The sequence below is a fragment of the Coenobita brevimanus genome, chromosome 79, assembly GCF_032717465.1.
Source record: "Coenobita brevimanus isolate Jiangsu-jjx chromosome 79, ASM3271746v2, whole genome shotgun sequence".
NCBI classification, from domain to species: domain Eukaryota; kingdom Metazoa; phylum Arthropoda; class Malacostraca; order Decapoda; family Coenobitidae; genus Coenobita; species Coenobita brevimanus.
The window spans coordinates 32,631,259-32,646,878 of NC_137032.1; the positions used below are offsets into that span (position 1 = coordinate 32,631,259).

At 41.7% G+C, this 15,620-nt stretch overlaps 1 protein-coding gene across 1 annotated transcript in view; it reads right to left on the minus strand.

Annotated features, from left to right (window-relative positions):
- Positions 1–1,223: 1,223 nt before the first annotated feature.
- Positions 1,224–15,620, minus strand: part of LOC145409087 (putative neural-cadherin 2) — a 36,315-nt gene continuing 21,918 nt past the window's right edge. Inside the window, exons 16-25 of the mRNA XM_080279632.1 lie at positions 15,047–15,266; positions 14,070–14,336; positions 12,035–12,167; positions 10,847–11,064; positions 9,289–9,598; positions 6,291–6,480; positions 5,265–5,500; positions 4,449–4,667; positions 3,916–4,269; positions 1,224–1,705 (exon numbers count right to left, since the gene is read on the minus strand). Coding sequence (XP_080135758.1) covers positions 1,224–1,705; positions 3,916–4,269; positions 4,449–4,667; positions 5,265–5,500; positions 6,291–6,480; positions 9,289–9,598; positions 10,847–11,064; positions 12,035–12,167; positions 14,070–14,336; positions 15,047–15,266 — 2,629 coding nt within the window. The remainder of the gene's footprint in view (positions 1,706–3,915; positions 4,270–4,448; positions 4,668–5,264; positions 5,501–6,290; positions 6,481–9,288; positions 9,599–10,846; positions 11,065–12,034; positions 12,168–14,069; positions 14,337–15,046; positions 15,267–15,620) is intronic.

Sequence of the window (15,620 nt, forward strand, 5' to 3'; positions counted from 1 at the left end):
AAAGTGAAATGATGAATATTTAAGATGGAGGTTTAATATTCTTTGGCAATCGTGGCTCATTTTTAACGCACAATATTATAGCCGTTACACACACTGCTTTCCTGCCAAGAAACCGATTTCTTAACTTAATCACAGTCAACTAAAATACTATCAGAATCATCACAGAAATAGTATAAATATCCATGAAAAAAAAGGTAGGCCATATCTACATTGCCAACCAAATAATACTTTATCTTTTACATCAGTATGAAGTGGAATTTTCTTTGTTCTGAGACAAACCATAGAATTTTTGTTAAGACAGATTTTGCTTGTAATATCAACAGAACATGTGAGTAAATATGACTATGGGATGAAGAGTGAAGAATCTTTTTACACGGTGTTGGTAGATGCAAGAAATACCTGTAGTTACTCCTTCAATATGCCTTCTATATCTTATTCTTGTTAAAAATTAATGAGTATATGCAGCTTAAGAGATATTTCTGGTACTGAAAGGATTGGGCATGATATCTATAACCCTCCTGGAGTACCATGGCATCTTTCAATGTCATTCTTGCTACCACTGGATGACTTAGGCATACGAGAGACCAATCGTAGTGAAGGAGTTATGTTTACATGATGAAGTTTGTGTAAATATTGTAGTACTGTACTAGCAGCAGTAACAGTTGTGGTAGTACTGTACTAGTAGTAGTAGTAGTAAAAGTAGTAGCAGTAGCAGTGGTAGTACTGTGGTTGTTGTAAGTGAGATAGCAAATGAAGATTGTTTAAGTGTTGTGTAAGCATATGGTAGACAACGCACTTTCTCCAACAATCGTAAAAAATTTGCTTTGATACTAGGAGTGAGTGAAAGTATGATTATGAGATAATGACAAATAAAGAGTGTGGAAGTATGATGACAGATGATGACACTCTAATGAAGACTTTAAGTGTGATGTCAGTACATGGTAGACAACGCACTATCTCCAACAATCGTAAAATAATATTAAGTGTGATACTAACAGAAAAAGTATGATTATGAGATGATGACACGTGTGGAAAGTGGAAGTATGAAGAAATGATGACAAACCAATGAGGATTTTATGTGTGATGTCAGCATATGGTGGACAACGCACTCCTTTTTTTTGGAAATAGTAACAAAGAATGAAAGTATGATTATGCAATGATGACATAATGAAAATGGAAGTATGATAGATGATGACAAACTAATGATGACTTTAAGTGTGATGTCAGCACACGGTTGACAGCTCGCCATCTCCTGCTATCGTCACCACACTGCTCTTCCTTGTACCCCCTAAAGTCATCACCTCTTTCTTGTTCCTCTCCTTTGGTGTCTTTTTGGGGGAGATGTGGGCTAACCGAGTCATAAAATTCAGTGACTTGGATGGGTCCCCTGGTGTAAGAGTCACTATACTAGATACAGGCAGTTTGGGGGGAGCTGCTACAGATGCACTAGAAGCTTTACTAGTAGCTGTTGTTAGAATTCTGTTAGAAGTTGGAGATGTTGGAGATTTTTTTGAAGAGGGCGATGTGAGATTTTTCTTTGAGGCCGAGGTAAGAGGTTTGCTCGTGGCTTCCGGAAGATTCTTGAGCAAATCCACGACCTCCAAGAATTCTGGAACGATGGATATGGTTGGGCTTCTGCCATTCCCTGATGTTGTGTTTTTCTCATCTTCCTCCTCCTCTCTTGCGCTGATTTCCACCTTGAGCTCTGTAAAGGCAAGGTCAATATGGCATGAGCAATCAAGTTGTATGATACACAAAGGGAAGGATTAATGAAGCAAAATAATAAGGACGAGTGAGCTGCTGGTTAAATTAAATCAGAATATTTACTTATGATCTGAATATCCACAAATCTCAACAGAAATAATGCAGTCAAAATTATAAGTGCTAATCATAACACAACCAAATGAAAAGTTATAAAAAAAATTTAAATGATCTTGACAACCCCCAAAAGCATGAGAAAACACCGGAAACCAAAAATCATATGAAAAATAATTATGAGCAAATAAAAAAATAAAAAAATCTTTAAAACAATACAGTTGGGGGAAAATCTTAAGAGTAACATAACTGAGTCAACTTATTAAAGAGAGAGAGAGAGAGAGAGAGAGAGAGAGAGAGAACTATAAAAGAACAAAATATAAGAGAACTTAACTTCTGGATGATGAAGACCCTTTTCTTCTCTCTTTTTCTTTTTTACAATTTCCTTCCTGCCACTGCCAGATGATTTAATTCTGCTTCGGAGGATGTCTTGGCTGCTAACAGTTTTAACGTACTCTTCCCATTCTCTCTTATCTTTTTCTGTCTTTTATATTTCATCTTTGTGACTAACAGAGAACCCCATTTTCCTTGGGAAAGGCCCCTCAAGGCAATGGGGTTGAGAATGAATAACAAAATAAATATACACAAAAATAAGTAAAAGAATTATATAATTATTAGCAGGAACTCTGAAATAAACCATAAAAAATAAAATAAAATAACAACAGTTGTCAATGGAGAGGTAGACCAAGGAAGACATGGGATGAGGTGGTGTGTGCAGAGTCTGGCTGGCAAGAGACAGAATAAGATAAAGGAGTGCTTTTACTGTAGAAGAACCTGTCTGGTCAATGCTATATGGATAACAGACGTAAAACAGACAATGAGAATGAGAATGACAATGACGATGACAATCATGATGACTAATGACAAAGACGGGGACAAAGACAAAAACGATGATGATGATGAAACAATGTAACAAAATATCAGTAAGAGTCAAATATACAAAAAAGATGATGATGATGATGAAACATTGTAACAGAATACCAATAAGAGTCAAATATACTGTTAAAGCTACAACACTGCAGCTCTAAACCAGAAACAGAATAAAAAATGGTTTCTTAAATCACAAATTCAATTGCCTATAAAAACAAAGCCAAGAACCTGACAATAAAACTAATAAAAATAGTGAGACCAACACAAATTAAAAAAGAAAACATAACTCTTTCCAAACGTGGGAAATCTTGGTTCCATTATTTATCCTCACAAAAAAAACTTATATTCAAACTTTCTTCAACTACGGGAGACTTACTGTTCTCTGAAAAATGAAAATGATACAGCTCTCCCATTCTTGCACACCCACACTCACAACTCACTCATCTTGCACACTCACAACTAACTCATCTTCCACACTCACAACTCACTCATCTTGCACACCCACACTCACAACTCACTCATCTTGCATACTCACAACTAACTCATCTTCCACACTCACAACTCACTCATCTTGCACACCCACACTCACAACTCACTCATCTTGCACACTCACAACTAACTCATCTTCCACACTCACAACTCACTCATCTTGCACACCCACACTCACAACTCACTCATCTTGCATACTCACAACTAACTCATCTTCCACACTCACAACTCACTCATCTTGCACACCCACATTCACAACTAACTCATCTTGCACACCCACACTCACAACTAACTCATCTTGCACACTCACAACTAACTCATCTTCCACACTCACAACTCACTCATCTTGCACACCCACATTCACAACTAGCTCACCTACACCTACAAGAATAAATATAACACCCATTCATACACTCTTTTCAAACAATTCACATTCCATTGGACAACATACAGTATAGTCTGTGATGCTTCTGTCACCAACTAAGATTTCCATTACTATTATTATTATCATTATTATTATTATTATTATTATTATTGCTGTTATATCCTAAGCTACTCTGAATGTGAACTTGGCGGACTGCAGATTCAAGCTTCCTTTTTCCTGCCATCCACCATACTCCTTTCCAGAGATGGGGAGGGAGTTAAGGGACACTTGTATAACCAAAAGAGCAGTCAGTCAGTTATATCAATGCCACCAAGTGAAGGTGTTCCTCTCCAGCACCTGCCCACCACATTACCTACCTGATATAGTCGAGGTCAGAGAACCTGAGGATGACCCATCGCCCTCGTACGCATATGCTCTCAGGTCATCCCGGGCCAGATCGGGTCCACGGGCATCTTTATCATCACAACCCTGCACTTCAATGCCTCCTGGCAGTGCTTCTCCCTCTTCCAATACTGATCCTGTTGAGTCTTTTTGCAATGTTGGTTTCTTCTCCAATGCCTCTCCCTTTTGTAGCACTGATCCTTCTTGCGGTGCCATGCCCTTCTGCAATGCTGATTCCCCTTGCAGTGATGACTCCTCTTCTTTTGCTGCTCCTCTGTTGGTTTCTCCACTACACTCCACACTGCCAAAGCTTCCAGAATTCTGCTTTGCTGGCAAAGAGAGACAGAAAGAAGATTACATTATTTCAATTCCTAATGTACAATTAACTTTTAACTGTTTTATCATCATTATCTGTCACTGTCATCATCGTCACCATCACAGTCATTGTCATCGTCGTTATCGTTGTCGTCATCGTCGTCATCATCATCATCATTATTATTACATTTACCTTTCTCTCTAGAAGCAGATCCAGGCAGTCTAAACCTTAGGCATTCCAACAAAGTCTCCTCTGTGTCATGCTCCCTCATAGCCCCTCCTCCTCTTCCTCCTCTCCCCTCTCTCCCTCCTCCTTCTCCAGCCTCCATGAATGTCTTCCTTCCCTCTTTCTCTCTCAGGGGCAGGGAGGAGCGGTGGCGGTGGTAGCGGAAGGTTAACAACAGCGCCACAACTGCAAGTGAAGCGACCACATGAGGAAGACAAAGCAGATGGAGAGTACAGTAAGGACAAAAATAAAAGGTTATGATGACTGATGATGATGATGATGATAACAATGAGAATGATTAGTTATGGAGGTTAAGTAACTCATCAACAGATCTTGTAGAGACTGAAAGAAGGGTAAACCTTGCTCTAATTTGGATTTTTTGATGTTAAGTCCACAGTATAATACTGTACTGAAAAAAAGCCCATTAAATTTCCACTGCCATCTATGAAGCTGATTTGCCAGTTACCCATTACAGTACCAAATGTATGAAAAATGGCAATAATTTGGAAAACATCCCTGACTTACAAGGACTGTCTATATACTTGTGATTCAGAATTAAAAATCTTATCATTTGCTGTGTGGTGCTGAGATGCACCAATACAATTGACTGGCTCTGGTGCCTGGCTATACATGTACAAAAATCCCCTAATTTCCTCCCTATCTGCAGAAAGGAAGATTGTGGACTGCAGGAACAGGGCAACTTCAGCCTGCAGTCCACAAGGTTCACATCCAGGTGAGCCTGGGGCCACAAGAGCAACAATAAAAATTTGCTGTGTGACTTACTGAGGAGTATGAGTGAGGCAGTGATGGCAGCGATGGCAGCAGGTGCAGTCAGTGATGCTGGGGGTGGTGGGGTGAACGTGTACCATTGGCAGTGCTGGCCAGTGTACCCCGGGCCACACACACACAGGTACCCTGGACGAAGGTTGTGGCAGGATCCCCCATGTAGGCACGGTGACCATATGCATTCATCCAGGTCTTTGCAGCTTCGCCCAGATGCCACCTGTCCTGGACCACAGCTGGAATAAGAATGAATTGAATTAGAAGAAAAATACCTGGTTGCCTCAGAACAAGTGTCCCCAAACAGACAGGATTATCACACACACACTCATCCAGCTTCTTGCACCTTTGCCTGGATTCCATCTGCCCTAGACCACAACTGCAGAGTGTAAAATAATAATAAGAAAGAATAAAATTACTAGAAGAAAAGGTTGCCTAGGAACAGTGTCCCCATTTAGAGAGGGTGACCACATTCATTTGTCCAGGTCCATGCAGCATCATTCAGATGCCACCTGTCTTCGATCACAGCTGAAAGGAATAAAACGATAAGATGAGGGAGGGGTTGACGTGAAATGAGAAGAGATACTATCATCATAAAGACCAATGGCTGTTCAGTATTGGTGGTGTAGAAATTGTTGACCAAGATCAAAGCACTGACACACTCCTCAATGTCCTTGTATCTTCCCCCAGATGCTACCCAAGAATACTGCCCAGACTCACCTACAAAACGCTGCATCCAACAAGCAGTACAGGTGAAAGGGGTGAGACAAGGTTAATTACTACAGGTGTGAATAGCAGTGAACTCCCTCTGCAGGTGGTGCAGTGGTGATGTTTATCCTATTCTCGCTATTACAGGGAATTTTCTTCAGCTTAGGAGAGCCCTACAGTCAAATAATGTTAACCCACTCAGTTGAGAAATCTCCCCCAGGCTTGGAAAAATCATCTGTAGCAAGCAAAGGAAAATTACATCTTCAAGAGGACCAATAAGAGGAAAATGGCATCTCCAGAGTTGAAAGGGTCCCAACTCACCTACACTGTGGCTGACCCCAAGATGCAGTACAGGTAAGAGGGGCAGGGCAGGTGTAATTGGTGCAGGTATGAGAGGCAGCGCACTCCCCCTGAAGGTGTCGTGCAAAGGTGGCCTGGCCCCAGCTGGTTCCGTTGGCTGCAGGAGGTAGAGGCAGGGGGCGCCCGGACACACGCAGGTCATCAATACACGCTGCAGGGTGTGGCAGTTCAGGTCAGGGTATGTTGAGATTAGGTTACGTTAGGTAAGAGTAGTCCAGTGATGCCTCTCTCTCTCTCTCTCTCTCTCTCTCTTTCCAGACATATAACCTCTTCGGTCCAATAACACATTCTTTTCTGATCTTTGTTTTCCTTCTCTATAGACAAATAATTCAACTTCAGAGGATGTATAGTACTGAAGGGGTTACTGAGGGCTACATCTAAGCCTCTCAGTTAGAAAAGTCTATCCTAAGGTGAACAAAACAGTCTAGTTACAGCAAAATACAAGTCATCAGACCAAAGAAGTTAAAATGATTAGGTCAGGTCTGAGTATATTTAATTTGGTTTGGTCTGGTTAGGTTAGGTCAGGCTAAAAATCAGATTTGGTTAGGTTAGGTCAGATATGGTTAAGTTAGGTTGGATTTGATTTCACTTAATTAGGTTAGTTAGGTTTGAGTCAATTCTGAGCTGATCTGGTTAGGTAAGATTAAGGTAAACAAGATTAGAATTTAAAACAAAGTTTGATTTATTAAGTTAGTAACAGGGTGTTAGATTATTATTATTTTTTTTTTTACATAAGGTCAGAGTTCACATCAGAATACAAATGGAAAATAGGCCACACTTCCACTAACTTATAATTTAATCTTTCATAATCGAACTCCTAACTTCTGACAATGATGCCCATACTATAGTTCAATCATCTTAACTTGGCAGAAATGTTCATCCATTTGTAGCTTTCTTCCAGCAGCTGAATGGCAGAACACATCACTAGTAAGGCTCTGCACTGTGCTCTTTGGACTGCACTTCTGACCAGCTCCATATTCTAGACTTTATAGTTTTTTTTTTTTTTTTTTTTTTTTTTTTTTTTTAATAAAGCGAAATTTATCAATTTGCAGTTTATTTCCTGTAGCTGAATGGCAGAAAACTACAATACAGTATTTGCTGTTGTTCAACAACTCCAGTCTGTCTGGCTAAGCAGACCCATCAATCACAGGCAAGCAACTGCCCCTACAGGGCCATCCTGACCAATGAACTGATGTTCCCTTGCAGTGTGGCACGGTACAGGGAAGAGTGTGACGGTTTGGTTCCCAGATGGATGCTGCATTTGCACCTCTCCACCTAGTTAACAAGGGCACCATAGTAGGCTCCACATCACCCAATTATTTGGTTATATGGTTACCACCCAGGATTATAAATGGTTTCCTGGCTTAAAGGAATCCCTTGGGCAAGTCACTCAATGTAAATCCACCAGATGTGGAAAGAAGAGTAATAAAAAGAGAGGAGGGCAGACACAGAAAAAGAATGATAAAGGTGGAGGAAGAAGTAGGCAGTGCTAAATCAAGTGAGTGGATGATGATTGCCACCACCTACATCATTCCCACAGCACTTCATCTTGACTAGCACCATATTCTACACTTAATTTCTCATTCCAGCCTAGCATTCAGACAGAAAAATGGCAACTTTACACCTAGTTAAAGTGAACAGGTATAAACAGTACAAAAGAGAGGCATTTACCAGGGAAAAAATGTTAAGACTTAAATACTAGTACAGGTGTGGATGATTTAATTAACCTGATGGTGTGTGTGTGTGTGAGAGAGAGAGAGACAGAGAGAGAGAATTCCTGCCAAGCTTTTCCTTTTAGATTCCTCTCTCTCTCTCTCTCTCTCTCTTTCAATTTCCTGGCTCCTATTGACACACCTCACTTTTTAAATTGCCCAGTATATTCCTTCTCGGTCTTCTTCTTCTTCCCCCTCCAAGGCTGTCAATTTTCTCTCCTTTCTTTATTTTCACACTCTCTCTAGTTTTGAAAATAGACAGACAGATAGATAAATGTAGATAGATAGACAGACAGGCTTAAGTATATTTATAGATAGATAGATAGGTAGGGACACACATACTGATAGCTATAGGTAGAGACAGATAGACAGATGGACAGATAGACAGAAAGATAAAAAGGAAGACAGATAGATATAGGCAGAGAGACATATTAACTGACAGACATGGGAAGAAAATGGTGGATAGATAGAATAGATGTAAGACTGATAGTGAGAGAGAGAGAGAGAGAGAGAGAGAGAGAGAGCACCTTCATTTCCTCCACCTCCTTTTTCTTCACTCAGGTTACTAATTGTCTCCCATTCTTCACCCATTCTCCTTCTCCTTCATCTTCTTCCTTCTCTTTGTTCATGTCCCTCAAAGTTTATTATAATTCCTAGCATTCCTTCTCTCTCTCTCTGTTTTTAGTTTATTATCCATTATAAAGAATGAGGGAAGCTGTAGGATGGAAAGGAGATGGAGAAGAGGAAGGAGGAGGAGGAGGAGGAGGAGGAGGAGGAGGTGGAGGCAAAGGGAAGATGTAGTCAGAAAATGAAAAAGAAGTAGGGAGGAGGAGGAGGAGTGGAAGAATAGTAAAATAATAATAATAAATAATAATAATAATCTATCTATCTATCTATCTATAGCCCGACGCCCTAATCCCGCAAAGGGTGGCCGCAGACAAAACGCCTCCAAGTCGCTCTGTCACCCACCATTTGACTACCCTCCCCCCAACTCACCCCCCCCCTCCCTCATATACCTCTCAACTCCATCCCTCCACCTCATCCTCGGTCTACCTCTCCTTCTCCCTCCCTCCACCTCACCTACATACACCCTCTTAGTCAGTCTTTCATTCTCCATTCTCTTCACATAATAATAATAATAATATTTATAATAATAATAATATTCATAATAATAACAATAATAATAACAATAATAATAATAATAATAATAATAATGAGAACCAAAGCATCAAGAAACCTTTACTCACCATCCAGCAAGTCATCCTCAACATCCACCAAAGTCGAACCTCTGAACACCAGCCTGCCTCCCACCGTCACCCCTTCGTGTTTATCGACATGAAGCAGCTCTGGGGAGGACCTGACCTCCTCCAGGGACGCCAGGCTCTCATTCCGCCGCCAGTCGTCGCCGTCGTCCACATAGATGACCAGACTGTCACCGTGTCGCTCGGCAAAGATGTCGTGCCAGTCACCGTCACTCACACCACGACTCTCAACGCACACAACGCGGGTCTCCAGGTCACGGCCTTTGAATGTCACACAGGGAACTCCAGACCGCAGCTGTGGATGGGAGATGGAGTGGTTGGAAGAAGCCAAGGAAAGGTGCTGTTGGTTGGAGGAGTGTGTAGGATGATGCTGGGAGGGTGTAGGGGGTCTGGGAGGTGCAAAATTGGTTGATGAAGTACCTGTATGTGTATATAAATGGTTATCTGGAAATGTGTACATGGTTATAAAAGTATATTATAATACATGTGTATGTGTGTATGCATATTATGGAAGGGTGCTTAGCATACCATCCCCTGCCTACTGGCTCACAGTTGCAAAGCTTGTTGGTCCAAACCCTGGGGTTCACCACTCTATAGGCTTTTGAAAATGCTTAGTTATCTCCATTCTACTGAATCTAGACCCTACATCATATATATATTGTATATATATACATGTACTTGTATTTACTGTATATGTATATATATATATATATATATATATATATATATATATATATATACAGTTAGAGAGAGAGAGGGGGGGGACTGCATACAAGGAACTTCCTTCTTACTTCCTTCAAGGAAGTAAGAAAGAATGTTGAGAATTACAATATAGCAGGGAAATACTAACAAGGAAACAAAATAACTGAGGGAGGGAAAGAGGAGGAAGAGGGAGAGGAAGTAAGTAAAACGTAGAAACAGCTAATAACATAAGATAAAGGAGAGGTCGGAGGAGGAAGAGGGGGAAGGAGGTATGGGCAAGAATAAATTAATATTATAGAAAGAGATACACAAGAGTGATATAATGTGGTAATGATGAGATTATAGTACTGAGAATAACAATGGCGATGATGACAGTAATGGTAAAAATGATTGATGATGATGATGATGATGATGATGATGACACTTACAAGGGTAATCATCATCATCATCATCATCCAGACCTCTTTTCTCAACGAAGAAGGGCATGAGGTATGGTCCACTGAAAGAAAAACATTGACAGAATTTCTCTTATACTGACTAGAAGAAGAAGAAAAAGAAAAATGAAATGAAGAAAAAGAACAAGAAAAGAGGAACAAAAACAAGCAATGGGAATCAGATGAAGAAGAATAATAGTAAAGAAAAAGAAGAAGAAACAGAAGAAGATGAAGAAGAAATAGAAAAAGATGAAAAAGAAATAGAAAATGATGAAGATGAAGAGACAGAAGAAGATGGAAATAGAAAAGGATGAAGAAGAAGAAATGGATGAAGATGAAAAAGAAACAGAAAAAGATGAAGAAATAAAGACAAAACAGAAGAAAAAACGAATCCTCCTCCAACTCACACACAAACTGAAGGCAGCCGTATCATGCTGAGCCGAGAGATGCAGCAGCAGGCCCGACGCTCCCGCATGCCTCAGCCTCACTCGCACCTGCACCATCAGCAGGCTGGGTGGGGGTGCAAAGGACAGGGCCACCTTGACGTAGGACCCGGCCATCAGCGTGGTGGGCGTTGTGGGGGTCCTGCACTCCATCCCGCCCCACCCAGGATCACACTCACACTCTGGGGACCAAATTTCAACACTTTAGGAGGCTTCAGCACCTTCTTGTAAGTGATTTATTCTCTGTATTACTTTGCGCAGGATCACAGTCACATTCTGGAGACCGAATTTCATCACTGTAGGAGGCTTTAACATCTTCTCATTAGTGATTTATTCTTTGTATTACTGGTACTTTGTAAAGAATCACACTCGCATTCTGGGGACCAAATTTCAGCACTTTAAGCGGCTTTAGCACCTTCCTGTTAATGATTTATTCAGTGCATTATTTTGAAGATATACACCACCTGGAGAAGGTCGCCTTCATGTGGTGACACTGATAAAACTGATTGGCTCAGTTGCCAGGTTATAAAAAATATCCTTCTTCTACTTCCCTATCCTCCAAAAGGAAGATGATGGACTGCAGGAGAGGAGCAACTGCAGCCTGCAGTCCACTGGGTTCACATTACAGATGAACCTGGGGCTATAAACAACAATGGCAACGACAACTACTACTACTTTAACTACTACTACTTCAACTACTACTACTACTAATGCTATTACTACTACCAGGATGCTTTGTGGCACCTTCTCTGTTGTGGTTTATTTTGTGCATTACACCTAACTACTCTCTTCTGTGCTGGTGCTGAAGAGGGGCAGTCATGCAGAGGCACCATGGCGTAACAAATACTAGTTCTACTCTTCTGTGCTACTTCTGTCATCTTCATATTCACAAAAACTCCTTAAATAGCCTACAACAACATAAAGTTTTAATCTCATAAAGGGTGGCCACAAAAATAATCACCTCCATATCACCTGTCCCCTGCCATTTCACTGCCCTCCCCTCAACTTACACTCCCCTCTCTCATATACATCTACCCCATCCCTCTATCTCATCCTCAGTCTCCCCCTCCACCTCACTGACATACTCTCTCCTGTATAAGTTTCAATGTAAGGAAGAAGTGCAAGGCTCCTGCTATGAAGTTTAATATTTACCTGGGTGTCGTAGTCCGCCTATGCACCTGCCCCTATAACCACAGTTGAGGCCTGATGATGGGCACGCTGCTTCCTGTGAGGGACAGCCTGGTGAGCTTCCATGGCTGTGTGCTGGTTCACCCAAGTCTATCAGCTGTGGGACAGATGGATGTATACAGTTATATGGGTAAGGAAATATATAAAAATAAAATGACATAAAGAAATGCACAGAAAGATGGACAGGCACACTGACAGAGAAAGGAAGACACAGATAAAGACAGTTTATACAAAGACAGACTGTAAAAATGAAGATATTCGCCGGCTCAGAAGTACAGAAATGACAATGATTAGGTGGATGTGCAGTGCGTCCCTGCGTCCAAGGCCTGGAGGGGCTGGGTTTACAATGGAAGAGTTGAGAGGTAGGATGGGACTGGAGTGTATAGGTGTTGTGATAAGGAGAGGTAGATTGAGGTGGTTTGGACATGTGGAGAGGATGGGGGATGATAATTGGGTGAAGAAGGTGAGAAGTGTTAATATTGGGGGTGGGGTTATGAGGGGTAGACCGAGAAAGACATGGGACGAGGTCATTAAGTGTGACCTTAGGGTTAAGGGACTGAACAGGGAGGCTGCAATGGATCGTGCAGCGTGGACAGCCGCCATTAGGTGACCAAGGCCGACACATGCAAGCATGTTGGAGCCTTTAAAAACGAAAACAACAAAAACTATCAATCTATCTATCTATCTATAGCCCGACGCCCTAATCCCGCAAAGGGTGGCCGCAGACAAAACGCCTCCAAGTAGCTCTGTCACCCACCAATTGACTACCCTCCCCCCAACTCACCCCCCCTCCCTCATATACCTCTCAACTCCATCCCTCCACCTCATCCTCGGTCTGCCTCTCCCTCTCCCTCCCTCCACCTCACCTACATACACCCTCTTAGTCAGTCTTTCATTCTCCATTCTCTTCACATGTCCAAACCACCTCAGTGTATTTCTCCTAATCTTCTCAACCACATCCACATCCACCCCACAGCGTTCCTTCACTTCTTCATTCGTCAACCTGTCCCTCCACGTCACTCCACATGCTCCTCTCAAGTAACTCATTTCCACTGCTCTCACTCTTGACTTGTTCCCCTCTTGCAAGGTCCATGCCTAGCTTCCATAAGTCAGGGTAGGGATCACAATACTATCATGCAGTGACTTCTTAACTTCCATACTCACCTCCCTATTTCTCATCACTGCTCTCAGTGTGCCAACAACCTTCCTTCCCTGCTGTACCCTTTCACGCACTTCATCCCCCAAAGTTCCATCCTTACTCATCACACTACCCAAGTACTTGAATGCACTCACACAAAACACAAAAACAAACAGGCAAAAATAAATGCACAGAATGACAGACAGATACAATGACAGATAAATTAAGACATACCCCTACAGGTAAAGACAGTTTATAGAAAACCAAACAGAAAAAAATTAATATCTTAAGCTGTTATTGTTGCTGTGTCCTCAGGCTCATCTGATTTGTGAAGCCAGTGGACTGCAAGTTTAAGCTGCTCCCATCCTGAAGTCCATCAACCTCTCTTCACAGGGTAGGGAAGTAGAAGGACTTTTTATAACCGCATCAAAATCTAGTAAACTATTCCTTGGTCTATGGGTTGCCTCTCCTGAAAATTTCATCAAAATTCACCAGTAACTTTTTGAGATATTTTGTGGACAGACAGACAGACAGACATGGGTGATCACATAACCTCCACCCAATAATAATAATAATAATAATAATAATAATAATCTATATCTATCTATTGCCAGACGCCATAATCCCGTATGGGGTGGCCATTTGACTCTGAGTTATTTGTTTTACAGGGAGGGGCACTAACCCTCCACCAACCCATTTGACACGTAGGGAGCACGTATGGTTTGGTTATATGGTTACCAGCCACTGTTGTAAATGGTTCCTTGGCTTGCAGGAAACCATTTGGCTTGTCACTCAATGTAAAGCCACCTCCGTGCCTTCAATAATAATAATAATAACCATCATCATCATCAATCCCCTTACCTGCCCACTGAGCCTGAGTTGTGACAAACAGCCATACAGCGGTGTGTCAACAGGCGCCTCTCCCAGCCATCCAAAATCCGATGGGGTTGGTGGGGTGTGAGCCAAACCCCCCAGCTGAAGTGGACCAGCCCCCACCAACCCCTCCATCCCCCACCACTTCCCCCACCATGCCCGGGACAGACAGTGGGTGTGGGTGTGGGTGTCGTGGGTGTGGGTGTTTTCATGTTCCCATCCACGTCCACATAGGTCCACTAGTAAAGTTGCGCCCTGTGGAAAAGATACGTGGATAGAGAAATAGATGTACGGATAGATAAACAGATAGGTCGATAGATGCATGTCCTATGGAGAAAAGAAGTGTTTTAATTAGACTGACAGATGAAGACAGATAGATAGATACTGACTGACAGACAAAAATAAGTCTACATTACAAAAGACTGTTGTACAAATATAAAAAACAGGTTGAGATAGACTGATAGATAAATAGAAGCTATAAATTACATTTATATATATATGTACGAATATACAGATAAAGTAACACACATAGATGGATAAAAACTGAAAAGAAGATAAAATATAGAATGATATGTGGAAACACACACACACACACACACACACACACACACACACACACACACAGAAAAGAGAGAGAATACCTGACAATGTACAGTGCTAAAATACATACACAGATTATATACAGGGAAGGTATTTCATGAGGACTGAGATAAATCGCCTTCGGGGCAGAGCTGGGAGAAGAGTTTGGTCTTTGTCGATATGAATGCTTTGAAATGTTTGAAGTTTTGATTTTTTGGTGGGAGGAAAATACCGTGTCTCTGTGTGCCTGTCTGAAAGGAGGTGGAGGAAGAAAATGAAGAGGTGGAGGAAATGAAGGTGCTCTCTCTCTCTCTGTGAAAAATGGAAGACATGAAAGAGGCAAAATAATGACAAATAAGGAAAGCCGTACCACTGCCAAGCCTGACCTGCGCATCCAGCCTGAGGTGCAGCGTGTGCCAGTCTCCATCGCTGACTGTTGTGTTCACCTCCAGCTTCACTGGTTCCAGCCCCCCCTCCACCAGCACCTGCGGCCGCCCATCCCTGATCTGTACAGCCAGCATGGGCGTGGGTGTGGGCGCAGAGGAGTGGCCGGGGGTCATGGGGCCAGAGTACAGGAGCAAGGCGTGGAGGCGCGTGGTGAGCACTCTGAGATAAAAAAAAAATAATAATAATAACAGTAATAGTAATAATAATAATAATAATGATGACGATGATGATGATGATGATGATGTTGATGATAATAATAATAACAAAAATAATAATAATAATAAAAAATCTCTTCTGGTTTCCTTATCCCTCTCCCAGTATTGTAGGATCGGCTGGTGATACATGGCCAGGTGTTGCCAGATTGGAGGGCTGATTTGACTAGTAACCAAGGAGACTTATTTTTACCTAAGGCTCATTGATTCTGATGCAACCACAACTTAGTATTTACATTTTAAAAGTAACCCGGTTCCATCAAATGAAAACAAACTGACTCTACATACCTGAAACTGACTC